The 13,297-nt window shown below is 47.5% G+C and overlaps 1 protein-coding gene across 2 annotated transcripts in view; it reads left to right on the top strand.

Moving 5' to 3' along the window:
• Positions 1-7,550, top strand: part of LOC119437199 (syntaxin-6-like) — a 65,578-nt gene extending 58,028 nt beyond the window's left edge. For both annotated transcript variants that reach the window (XM_049660356.1, XM_037704253.2), the window contains one exon: positions 7,116-7,550. In XM_049660356.1, coding sequence (XP_049516313.1) covers positions 7,116-7,192 — 77 coding nt within the window. In that variant the 3' untranslated portion in view covers positions 7,193-7,550. The remainder of the gene's footprint in view (positions 1-7,115) is intronic.
• Positions 7,551-13,297: the final 5,747 nt, after the last annotated feature.

Raw genomic sequence — 13,297 nt, 5'->3', positions numbered from 1 at the left:
TACGCTGGTGTTTTTTTTTTCTCCAGGGACGCCGGCGGGAGCTCGCGCTCTCCGCCGGCGGACAGCGCGCTGCCGGCTGCTCCCGTTACGCCATTGGCTACGCCGATGGTGTCACGTGACCAGGCGGTAGGTAGGCGAGCGCTCTTGCATGGCGCCTGGTCACAACACACGGCAGGGAGGAAAAAGAGCAATGTTCCAGGCATTGTCTATTAGGAGGCGTTGCAACTGACAACGCAAAGGCCGAGCACCGAGTTCCAAGCACACTGGCTTGGCTTGGCCTGGCCTGCTGTTTGGCCGCGGTATACAGTCAGTGGATACTGGACTGGCTAAATCCGAAGCACGTCAACCAATAGGTGCAGACAACAAAAGTATAGCCTTCGAGATCGGCAACTGTAACTTGTAGGTGCTGCGTGGATTTAGACACCAGCAATCCAACCATAGCAAGCGCGCCCTTTCAGTGCTGGCAACCTAGCAAAATGTAAACATTGCGGCCAGCTTGTCGTGACCAGTATCGTGGCGTTCGACGTCGCATCTGACCAGGCCGCCGGAGTCCGAAAAATCGAACGGCGCGCTGTAGGGCGTCCGAACTATTGGTCGTGGTTATATACATTACTTCAATGGGACGAGTGGCATTCATAAACGAGCATGTCTGAATTTTCAGCGTCCAAATAAACGGTCGGTGACTGTATACAAAAGTGCACACAAGCATAAGTAGCTCCTCCGCTGTGCAGTGGGTGGTCCCCTCAGTCCAGGAGTCCAGCGGCCTTAGTTGCCCTTCTTGCTCGGTTGAGCTGGTCCGTCGAGTCGAAGCTGGACAGTGCTGCCTCCCATTGCCGTGTGGTGGGGTGTGTTATTGGCGTGAGCTCTGGTGTGCTTGCGCAAGCTCATACCATGTGGTAAAGCATTGTGCATCCATCGCAGTGGGGGCATTTATAAGAATACAGCGCAGGGTGTATGGCGTGGTAGAGACTCAAATGTGGATATGTGTTTGTTTGGCGTTTTCACCATATTACTGCTTGCTCTCACGTCGGAGAATTATGAGGCGGTGGTAGTGTTCTTCGTGAAAGGCAGTAGTGTTGTAGGATGTGTGTGTGTAGGTTAATGGAATGGGCTCGGGGTGGAATTGCCTAGCGCGGCCCTCTCAAGGTTCCCAGTGTGCATGTGCTCGGGCATAGGTGTGTGCCTGCTGATTGCCGCATAAGGACTCATGCCCCGGAGTCCACATGATTTGTATGTATGGTGGGAGCTGGTGCACTCCACTCAGAGTGCCATGTGAGGCCCTGGAAATTTTGTTGGTGAAAAAATTTCTGCATGCTGTCTGAGAGTACGTCAGAACAATGACACACTCCCAGTGCAGTTTCATCGTAGTGGCTAATGCTATCGCTAGTTCCTCTGCCTCCGCAACGCTTGTTCTGGAAACCGACGATGCATTTATTAAGCAAACTAACGATGCTCCATGCACACGTGGGCATGCATGTTGCAGAGGTCACATGTACCTTATTGCACTTCGTCAGAGGCCAGAGCGACACTCCTCCTGCATTATCAATAAGGTAGCAGCCGGCTGTAAACGGTGGATGATAAGAGTGGCGTAGAACAAAGTGGAATTCACTACAGACTTGCACTCCTGTGACATTTTGCTGATATCGCAGCTGCACACAAAGTATGGAAACCTTTGCGTAGTGACTTTTCCCGACATTTTCGCAGTCGAGATTTCGAGCTAAGAGGTGAAAAACACATGAACTTGACACCGAGCCCGGGGAAAATTTCAACTTAACCAATATTTACAGATATCAGAGTTTGAGGTAACGATGGTTTACTGTGATTAGCATGGTGTCAAGCATGCACAGGCAGACATGAACAGATCTCATTCGATGACCACAAACACTCACTGTCGCAATCCTGGTGTGATGAAGAGTGCCAACGACATGGTGCAAACGCTTGCTGCTGCCTCTCGCTTCACCACGTCTCACTTGAGATTACGTCACCTCCAACACTAGGCACGTGGGAACACAGTGCAAGGCACGAGCCATTTCAACTCACCCCTATCCGCCACAGATTACCTCCAAGATAAAAGCATGGCCTTCGAGATTGACTACTGTTACTTCGAGAGAGAGAGATTTAACTTTTATTGATGCCAACAATCACGAGGGCAAACGCAGCCTCCCTCCGCCTAGCAGACGGGCGAGATCCCCCCGAGTCTCAGCAGCTGCCTTGGCTAGCTGCACGACCCAGACCTGGTCTTGCTGGTCCGAGCTTAGCAGCAGGGTCTCTCACTGCTGCCGGTTTTGAATTTTGCGGCCCTCGAAAGGATCCACCTTCGAGCATGCCCATAGAACACGTGGCAGATCCGCCCTACCCTTACATAATTCGCATTGATCATTGTATTGCCCTGGATAGAATTCGCTGCAGGCCACCGGGTTAAGATACATGTTTGTTTGCAGGAGGCGCCAGGCCACCGCCCGTTTCCTGGTTAGTGTGGGATGAAGTGGTGGGTACCGGGCCCTTCCCAGCCGATAGTAATCGGTTATTTCTTTGTAGCTGACCATGCGGTCTCCTCTCGTTCCCGGCTGGGCCGGCTCCCTTGCTCGGCGAGTAAGTCCTCAAGCTACGTTGTGAGCCGCCTCGTTGCCGGGGAGAGAGGAATGCGCGGGCACCCAAGTAATTTGGATCGTCCCATGATGACGGTCGCTGTTCTTGTTTAGAATTTTTAGTGCCTCTGGTGAGATGCGTCCTTTTGCGAAATTATGAACTGCGATTTTTGAGTTGCTTATGATAATTCTCGCTTTGGTGGAGGCCACCACTAATGGTATGGCGGCTTCCTCTGCAACTTCGAGGTTATCCGTTCGCACGGTTTCGCTCGCAAGGGGTTCTCCATCCGCGTTTACTGCTACGACGGACATCCCTTTGCGTTCTCTGTATTCTGTGGCGTCTACGTAGGCCGCGCCCTTGCCTCTCGTCGCTCCTTGGTGTTGCCCCGAGTGCATGTTCTTGGGTGGAGGAATTTTAAATTCCCTCCTCATCTCTGGCGGAATACTTAGTTTCGTGCCGTGTTGCGCTTCGTATCATATTTTGAGTTTTCATAGAATATGTCGACCCGTTGGGGTCTGTGTGTCTTTCATATTGGGCGGTAGTGTGCGCCTCGATTAAATCGAGCCTCAACTCTAAGAGTTAGCCCCAACTCTTCAAGTTTGTCATTGGATGTTGTGACTGGGACACCTATTGCCTGTTTGAAAGCTCGTCTGATGATGCATTCCATCTTGTTTTTTTCTGCCACTCCAAATGTTGGGTACAGTGCCATATAGACGCGGCTGATGATGAAGGCCTGCACTGAATGAATTAGGCTGACCTCCCTCGTGCCGTAGTGTCTATTGGCAGTCCGTTTGATTAGCCTTATGGTATCTTCGACTGGTCGCATCCATCCCCCGAAGCAGAGTCATGCAGATCCGGCGTTTCCCGAACTCAGAGGTAGAGGACAAGTGCGCAAGCTGAACGTGTGACTTGCTCTCGGAGGAGAAAATGGCAGTTGCGAAACCATGTGACTACTGCTAACCTCCGATGTTTCGCCTATCCAAAGCTAAACTGGCGGACGTGCCTGTGGGACGACCGTTTGTTGAGACGCCAGCATGCTGTGGCCTAGGTTGCTGAGGCTACGGTGGACCGTCACCAAGAACGGCGACGCTGTGCTGTGATGACGTTGCTGGAAGCGCTCTCATCTCGACGACTGCTCCGACGACAGGGCGCGGATCGCCGCAGAGCGCTTGAAGATGGAGGAGAGCGATAAAAAAAAAAACAGCTGAATGCAAGGCACGCACCCTCTTTCAACTAGCCGAAGGCAAAGCCGCTCGCGAGAGCGGTCTAGAGCGCTCCGAAACGGCCAGCCGAAGATGCCATTAGTATTTGCTGTGCGCTGTTCTCTAGCACATTGATGCTACCGAGGTTTCTGCCTTCCGCATGCAACCAGAGTCCTAGGACTTTGATCTGGTCTACGATAGGTATCGGGCCCCCGTTCGCCTTGATGTTAATGTTCGGTGTTCCTCTGTATTGTTTCCTGGTCCTAGGGTACACTAGCAGGAGTTCAGACTTTTGCGAGGAGCAACTGAGCCTCTTCTCTGCTACGTAGCGTTCGATGGCCCCCGTGGCCGGCTGGAGGGTTTCCTCGATTTGGCCTTCGCTGCCACCTGTCACCCACAATGTTATGTCGTCGGCATACAGGCTGTGGTTGAGGCCGCGGATCTGGCCACACGGATCATGGCCACGTTGAAGAGAAAGGGGGACAATACCGAGCCCTGCGGCGTTTTTCTACTACCCAGTTCTATGTCATCCGACTTGATTTCTCCTATCGTGATTTGAGCTGTGCGGTTCGAGAGAAAGTCCTGGACGTAGGTGTAGGCCTTGCGACCTACTCCCAGGTCCTGGAGGTTCCCTAGGACCGCCTTGTGCATAATATTATTGGAAGTCCTCGATGAGGTCCAGCCTTAAGATGGCTTTTAGTCCCGTTCCTCTGCTCCGCGCGTCGACCTTTTTATGTTTGATTTTAAGTAGGACGCCCTGCGTGGACAGTTTTGGCCTGAACCCGATCATCCTGAGTGGATACAGGCCTCTATCTTCCATGTAGTTGCTTAATCTAGTGAGAACGACGTGCTCCATCAGCTTCCCCATGCACTAGGTCAGAGAGGTGGGCCTGAGGTTCTCAATCAGTAATTTCTTCCCGGGTTTTGTGAGCATCACCACGTGCGCAGTTTTCCACTGCAGCGGTATTGCGCCCCGCTCCCAGCACGCGTTCATGTACTTTGTGATTGATGGATTCGTCGCTTAGGTTTCGGAGAATCTTGTTCGTGATGCTATCCGGTCCCGGTGCTGACTTTGTTACCTCGAGCTGCTGTGCAGTCTTCGTAAGTTCTTTACTGGTGCGACATATGGTGCAGTGGTGCTTTCTGCATACTGCACTCTTGCGTGTGCACTTCGATGAACGGTTCTTGCTGCTTGAACTTTTTGTACAGCAGGACGGGTGCAAATTATGTCTTCTACCTCAGCCTACAATTTACAGCGGAGATGTTAGCCTCTTGCTGGTGGGGATTTTTCATGGGCTTGTTCTGTGCTCACTCAAAAACAGTACCGCCACCTAGCGGCCGTGGCCCCTCAGACAGACCTCAAACGGGAGCTGGAAAAAAGGCTTTGTCTTTGATGGAGGCAAAAGACGTAGCGCGTCAGAAACAGGACACAAGAAGTACACAGACAATGCACACATTTGGCACTTTGTGTCTGTGTTCTTCTTCTTGTGTCCTGTTTCTGATGCGCTACGCCTTTTGCCTCTATCATGTTATACCAACAAGCCCAACGTGCAACATTTCTCTTTTAGTTTCGGTGTAATAGAATTATGTTTTCTCATATATTCGAATTACAGTCCGAAGCTATCATGTCTGCAGCTTGTGTGTAATTTTGTGACTCAATTTACTTTGAAAAATTCAATTATTTTAATAGGGCACTTGTACTTGCAGAGGGCCTAGAAAAATGAGGATGCATGAATGAGAAACCTCCGCACACGTGCATGCGCGCGTGACCTACATCGCTTGTGGTGGTGGTGCTTGTCTAATGTCGTATAAAGTCGGTTGTGCTTGTCTAACATTGGCAACAGCTTCGCTGTACATCCACTTTCACAGGGTGGAATGGAGGCGGATTTTTTAAGTAGTTCTTTTGTTAGGTCTTTAAGCCATAGAGGGTTAGCCATAGAGGGAAATGCCGAAAACTTCGCTAAATTGAAACCGTGCGAGAGATCACCTTGCTAATTCGTGAAATAAAAATTTAGAAAATACGTGGTTTTTAAGGGAATTAAGATTAGGAAACGAAAATAGTTCGTTACATAGCGGGTTTTGTTTAATTGAGGTTCATTATGTCGAAGCTTGACTGTACCGACATGTGTCTCTAGGCGCACACACTACACTATCGTCTCCATCAATCGGCCAAGCAGAGTCCTAGTGTTCAGTTTAGTCTGTTCACCCCATTGCTTTCTTTTGAGCCTGTGTAGCCATATGCGTCGATTTTGCAATGGTGGACAGCAAAGAATGTTTGTACATAAAGTTCTATTCTATCTTGGGAATTATTTTTATATCAGGAGCTTGTTCATTTTAAGTTTGTATCAGAAGGTCAGACAGCCAACCAGCATTTTTTACATTAGAGTGTCCAAGCCCTTGCGTGATGCATTTCTGACAAAATGCTCCAGTTTATTGAACATGATGCATTCACGTAGAGCCATGCTGTCTCTTTGAAGAGGAATAATTGCAAATTTTCCTTGCAGTTATAGTTTTCCTGCAGGAATTGCCTGACAGTCTGGTTGGCTCATGACGGCAGGGAAAACAGTGCTTAAAGACAGGTCAATAAGATAAATGGGCACACAGATGCAGTGCTGAATGGCAACTGTCTGAATTATTGTGCTGTGCACGTCATACAGAGCAGAAGTAAACAACAAAAAAGTACATGCCTTGCTGCAGTATTTTGGCTGTCTGATGACTGTGAGATGGGAATGCTTCAGCTCAGAAAATCTGTCCCTTTGTTTCTGATCCACTGGAAGTCGCGTACCATTGTGAGAACTTTTGGGATGCACATATTAGCCCACTGTAAATCACCTCTGAAGAATATGATGAGGTCAGCATTGCATGATTGCTGCATCATGAACCAGTAGACCGATTTCGCGGCGCGTTTCACTGCACTACCGCTGACGCAAAGCATGCTGGTACTATTAGTCCATTGTGGGCTGAAGGGCAACTATGGTAAGAAGCACATTGTGTTTGGACCATGACAAACCCGATCACCACTCTCGAGGTCACCCCTCGAGAATAAAAAAACGATTGTACAATACTAATGGGATTGAGCTGAAACACGGCCCCTCAACTTCGCCCTAAAATTCCTTGGAAAAATTTGCAATGGCTTTGTTCTTGGCATTGCCTTGAATCCACGTACAGTGGGAAGGTGCCGACGACTACTGTCGTCATGGTGCCGACAGAGCCACTGTGCAAGCACCCTGAATACAGTGAAATCAGTCTTAGTTACACTGTGTGCGAGTTATTAACCAATGGCACATGAAGCAAGCACTCTTCAGAGTTTCATTTCTCTTTCAGATCGCCGCCAGTGGATGGCCATCGGAGCACTATCAGGTGTTATGGTGGTTGTTGTGGCACTCTTTTTTCTCCTCTAGAGCTAGTGCATTTGCCTTGCAGCTTAATGAATTTTGCAGCTTGGAGGACACTTGCAGTTACCAGAGGCATAGAGGAAGCACCACACTGAACCATAATGCTATTACGCAGTTCAGAGAGGGTGCCCTCTCTCTTGAGCATGTACATAACTCTCCCGTGCACGTGGCTTCCATGTGCACCATATTGTGCAGTTAAACACATTGTACTCGCGCATGTCATTATATTTACATTATGTTACACTTTTCATGTGCCATAGGGTAAACTGCACCTGTTTTCTCTTTGTCCCTTCCTCTATCTGTCTTTCAAAATATGGCTTGGTCTACATTTCTGAATAAAAAACAAAATAAATTTGAAATGAAACTTGTATTGTGTTAATGGCAGAAATTGTAGTTTTCATTCTGCTACAACACCAAAAACTACCTTCGCTACATAAATTAAAATGTCTTGTTTGCACTGTTATCCTGGCAAATTCAGACTTTAATTGGAAGTTGTGCTTGTCTAATTCAGTTATGTACAGTACATCTGACAGCATAACTCTCCTCAAACTTTTCTTTTGGACAATGTTTTGGTGGACCGTAGAGCCTTGGCTTCTCTGAGAGAGGTGAGAAGGGTCTATGGGGACCAATCTAGAGAACCACTTTTAAAAAAAATATTGTCGAAAGAATTGAGTTGAAAGTCTAGCCGTGCATTTGCAAAATCACATCTCTGCAAATCTCTGCTGTGTAACAGTTTAATCTATATCAATTATGAAACAAGGAACCAGGTTGACATTGAACCGAGCTTTTGAGTGCTCTTTTAATTAAACCTGGCAGCGGCACCTTCATTTCCAGCATTTAACACCTCTCCTCGTTGATCGTAGATGGCGAGTAATATAAAACCATACATGCAAGTTTGGCACATACAAATATTTATTTAGTCGACTGCAAGCCTAACTTAGTGTCTGTTGTTCTTTGTATACCTCTGTGCTTTTAAAAGAAAATAGATTCAGTAGACTTGCGATAATTCAAACTTTCGGTTAATTCAAACAAATATCAAATTTTTGGTTGGCCCGCTGTGTTTCCAATGTATTTAAAAGCCGCTTAAGGGGGGACGCGGCTTTCGCATCGCGAAAAATGGCTAAAAAATCGATTTTTTGAAAATCACATTTTCAGTTTCTGTAACTCTTATTCTATCTGATTCCGAAATATCATCACTGAAAACCAAGTAGAAGTGCTCTAAAAAAATTGTTATATCAGCCAAGGTGCCGAAAAATTGCGCGGAAATCGCGAAAAAACGGCGTTTTTCAAGTCACGATATCTCCGGAACGGCGCAGCCGAGCGCCGCCATCTTGGTCTCGTTGGAAAGCGCATTTCTCCGTCTTCAAATCTGCCGCTTCAGCTATCTCCTCCATACAGAAACAAGCACACAAAAAGCAAATGATTGAAGGTCGTGCCGGAGCCACCGATTGGCCGCGCCCGCCACGTGACTCCAGCGCGGTTCGCCATTGGTCCGGTGCTCGCTCCGTGATGGCGTCGTCTGCTCCGCTTGTTGCGGTCTCCTCGCGAGCTCCGGACAGTTTCCATAATCTCGACGAGTGTTAAAGCGGGCGCTACGCGGACATCGCAGTAGCGTGGCCGATTCCGCTTTTTGTGGACGTCTCAGACCCGCGGCTAAGCATTCCGAGCATCGGTGACGCGGACTTCGCGACCGAGCTTCGGGCACGGAATGCTCGGACACGCGGCTAAGCCTTTCGCGCGTAGGCGTCTCCGACTCGGCGATGAAGCACATCGCGCGCGGACTTCTCGGATCCTTGCCTAAGCATTTCGCGCGTCGGCACCTCGGACTGTGTGACTAAGCTAATCGAGCATCGACTCGTCGAGCCCGCGGCTAGGCATTTCGCGCGTCGGCACATCGCTCATCGAGTGTCGACTCCTCGGACCCGCGGCTAGGCACTTCGCGCGTCGACTCCTCGAGCCCGCGGCTAGGCAATTCGCGTGTCGGCACATCGCTCATCGAGTATCGACACCTCGAGCGTCTATTCCTCGGACTCGCGGCTAGGCATTTCGCGCGTCGGCACCTCGGACTGCGCGATTGAGCTTACCGAGCGTTTGGACCCGCGACCAGGCATTTCGCGCACCGGCACCTCGGACTGCGCGACTAAGCTCGTCGAGCGTCGATTCCGCGGATCCGCGACGAGGCATTTCGCACATCGGCACCTCGGACCCGCGACTTGGCACATCGCGCGCCGACTCAATTATCGTGATGCCACGATATCTCGTAACAATACCTATCATACCACCCCTTTAATTCATAAAGAGAACCTCGTCATGAGCTCTATTCACTAGGCCACTTGGGCTGGCACAGACACCTGGCTGCAGAAGTGAGGCATGATACAAAAGTACAGGCTGGAAAGCACCTAGCAGCTGCATTGCTGCCTATCTATCAGTGGCTCTCCTAACCTCCATAGCCATTGGCAATGGAATATGATTCAGAAGCCTGCTGAGAGCCTTCATTCAGTAACATGGTCGATTCTACCAAAAGAAAACAATGCCTCACTGACTGCACTAGAGGCTGCTATCAATGAGGCAGTCTGCAGATACAACACTAGAACTACTGTATATTTATGCCCACATAGTTCTGCACCTCACTTGGTTTGAAACCCAGGCACCATGCTCTTTGTAGAGCAGCAGTAAAGAATGCCATACAAACATGAAAAAGGCAGAACGAAGGCTCAGCAGACCAGAGGCCACATGTCCAAGAAGCCCCACGTCACAAAACACATCAAAGATTACAACTTTGGTGCGTTTTAGAGAACTGAAGAGAAGGTGCAACTTTGAGAGCCGTTTTCTCAAAACTGTTTTTTCGCCTTTCTGCTCAGTTTCTGGAGCTGATTTCTTCGTTACCGTTTAGCCAATTTTGATTCTGTTTTTTTTTTGTCACGTTCCTTGGACTACAGTGCAGGTCGAGACAGTCTCGCATTTTTATTTTGACTATTTATAAATTTATGGCATGGCTATTCGTTCACCCCGAAAGTGTGCTTGGTGCGAAGGTAACTTGAAAAATGACTATCTAAAAAATTTGTGTTGCGAAAAAAAAAAAGTAAGACTGTCACGACCTTCAGCACGCATTGAGCTATGCAGTCAATACTCAACGAGCCTTCCATCATGTTTTTTAAGCTCCCTAGGCCCTCCAGAAAGTTCAAGAGAGAAAAATTCTGCTCAATAAAATGTTCGCAAGGTATCACTCTGAAACATTTATGGAAGTATCAGGGAGACATTCTAAACATTTGTGCCAATTTTCATCAAAATCCATGAAGAAATCAGGAAGTTGATTTTCAAAGCCACGTCCCCCCTTAATTCAAACTCAGTCATTCGGTTAATTCGTACTTTTTGCATGTCCATACCGGGAAATATCTACTGCTTTGCCGCCACTATTTGAGAATTTGCGCGCGTATTTAATCATAACAGTCAAAAATTGAAAAATAAACGCCTCAAGGCTTCAAGGAAAAAGACTTCGCTAGTAAACAAACATTTGAAACGAAGCACAAGTATGGTAGACCGTGATGCTTCTAAACTTTCTAGCCCTCTTTACTGTTTCAACAATGTGATTTAGAAACCAAAACAATGAATAGGCCTCAAAACTAGTCTAAACATGATTGCCTGCCTACACTTGTCGAAGTGATGAAAACCATGCAGGCCATCGTCGTAAAAACAATGCGCATCGCGCAATCGCGTCAGCATGCTGCGCCGTGGCGAAAAAAGAAAGAAAAATGTCACGGCAGGTACGAAAGTGACGCGCGCGGCATTCGGCTATCTCTGCTTTTCCGGCGTGCCGGCCGACTCCGAAGCACGTGACCTGCCTTTCGTGCCTGCTACATCGCAGCGCTGGAACCGCGCCACGCATTTCTCGATTGACCATGTCGCCGCGGCATGTGACAACTAACTGCACAGGCCTTCCACTACATTGCTCAGGTCCGAAAATTTCTGACAGCAACAGAAAACTCTGAGAATGAACTGGCTGCACTTACTGGCATAGAAAGCTTTGTGTGAAAGGCACATATAGCAAAGAAGCACTTCACCATCGATGATTTCTTTAAAAGGTCTGGTCAGCAGTATATGGCCAATAAGCTTGTTGTGGACCTTAGGCCTATGCTTTCTGTTTATTTTGTGTAGTTAGGGTTTAGAAATGCTTAAAAATGTGATTAAAATCGATGCCTAATCATAATGTGTACTGTCACCCTGCCCTGAGTCATATATATGAGAACTTCTGATAATTCAAACTTCCTGATAATTCAAACAAAATCCAGGGGTCCCTTCGAGATTGAATTAATGAGTCGACTGTATTTGGGGGCAACTTTCTGTGGAAATAAAGGGAAAGCTACACGGGTGCAGCTTCTGTACATGCATTACAGAGCCAGGTAGTTCGGCTGTGGTTTACAGACCTTTCTCCGATACCGACTTGCATAGCTTGCCACTTGCGGCAGTTTCAAACTTGCCAAAAAATGAAAAGGGTGAATCCAGATAAGAATGAACAGGTGGCCCTGGTCACCATTCCCGATATTGATTAAATTTACTTTAGGCGCAGGTTTTGGGCCCAGAACAATGATTCTGAACTCAGTTTCGCGAAAAAGAAGTTTTGTTCACCTGGAAAAAAAAAAAACAAATTTCGGCCGCCGAAAATGCTTTTCTGACAGTTTTGCAATTTCTGAACTTTGAGCGCGCATAGAGAAACAATGGTACACTTCTCGATCACAATATTTTTTTTCCCCACAAAGAACAAGTGAAATGCTGCCTTATGAATATTTTATTACACTTGGATACGGAAGGAATTTTGAGAAAAACAATCACAAACATGGTAAACACCTGTAATTCAGGAATTTATGGGAGGATAATAATACTCGGTGCACATGAACTTTTAAGTTTTCACATTCTTTCGAAATAATTTTCGTTGCTTTGTCAAGCACCGTTATATTTAAAAATTGCACTGAAACATAAGTGGGTTTGCCAAAAACATCAAAATTTGAAAATAGTTTCCTGAAAAAGGCCATTTTTAATTTTCGTGGCGAGAGAGCCTGAAGCCAGGTCATGTGGAACAGCTTGTGTTTCTGCATGACAATTTGTAGCCTTGCGGTAACAGTCACTCACCGCTTTGTGTGCTCGAGGACATGAGCAGACATCATTTCTTTGTTCTTTCTGTAAATTTTCAATAAAATCTTATGTATACGATTCGATATTTGATTCAATATTCAATATTTTTGGCCACTATTCAGCACTATTCGATCCGAGATAAAATTTCACTATTCGCACACCCCTAATATTTATATTTCACGTTGTTTTCAGTCCTGTTCAAAACCAACCCTAAAACGAGTATGTAAAATATGCATTCCGGATAATAGGTTGGATGCATGTGGTACTGTATGGAAGTGGTTTAATCATATTGTCACGGGCGGCGATCCAGTGGTCGGTGCTTGGACGATGACAACTGTGTGGCTATCTGGTGTGCATGCGCTAGCCCTACCATTGGTGCAGTGTTGTGCGCCTTCCCTTGTAAATATATCCTCTGTACATAGATTCTCCCCGTAACAATATTCTTGCCATCACCTTTCGTGAAAATTAACATTAATTTAATCCACACTGTTGTGTCATCACAGAAGATAAAGCCACCCATGAAGTGTGTTTCAAATACTACAAGATTAGATAAAGTTAAAGGATACAGCATCACCATTTTAACCTACACTACCTAATTACCTACATTTAACCTATGGTATGATAAAACTTTATTACGGTCCCTCGGAACGTGCGTCAGCGCGTAGCGGGCCGCTCCCACGTCGGCACAGAAAGGCCGAGCCTCTTCGCTGCGTCGCGGGCCCGATGGACAGCCCATAGCTGTGCTTCAAGATCGGGGCTGCTTAGGGCAGCCTCCCATTTGGACGACGTGACGCCGTCGCGTAACGCGGGGCACCGCCAGAGCATATGTTCCAAGTCAGCTAGGTCTGAGCATAGCTCGCAAACATTGGTCGATTGTATCTCTGGATAGATTCTGTGTACCAGTGCGGGGTTAGGGTATGCCCCGACCTGGAGTAATCTGAGTGTCAACGCCTGTGGTCTGCCTAGTCACAATTTAATCTT

Source organism: Dermacentor silvarum, chromosome 1 (genome assembly GCF_013339745.2).
Source record: "Dermacentor silvarum isolate Dsil-2018 chromosome 1, BIME_Dsil_1.4, whole genome shotgun sequence".
In the NCBI taxonomy this organism is placed as follows: domain Eukaryota; kingdom Metazoa; phylum Arthropoda; class Arachnida; order Ixodida; family Ixodidae; genus Dermacentor; species Dermacentor silvarum.
This window is presented reverse-complemented; position numbering and strand designations above follow the sequence as displayed.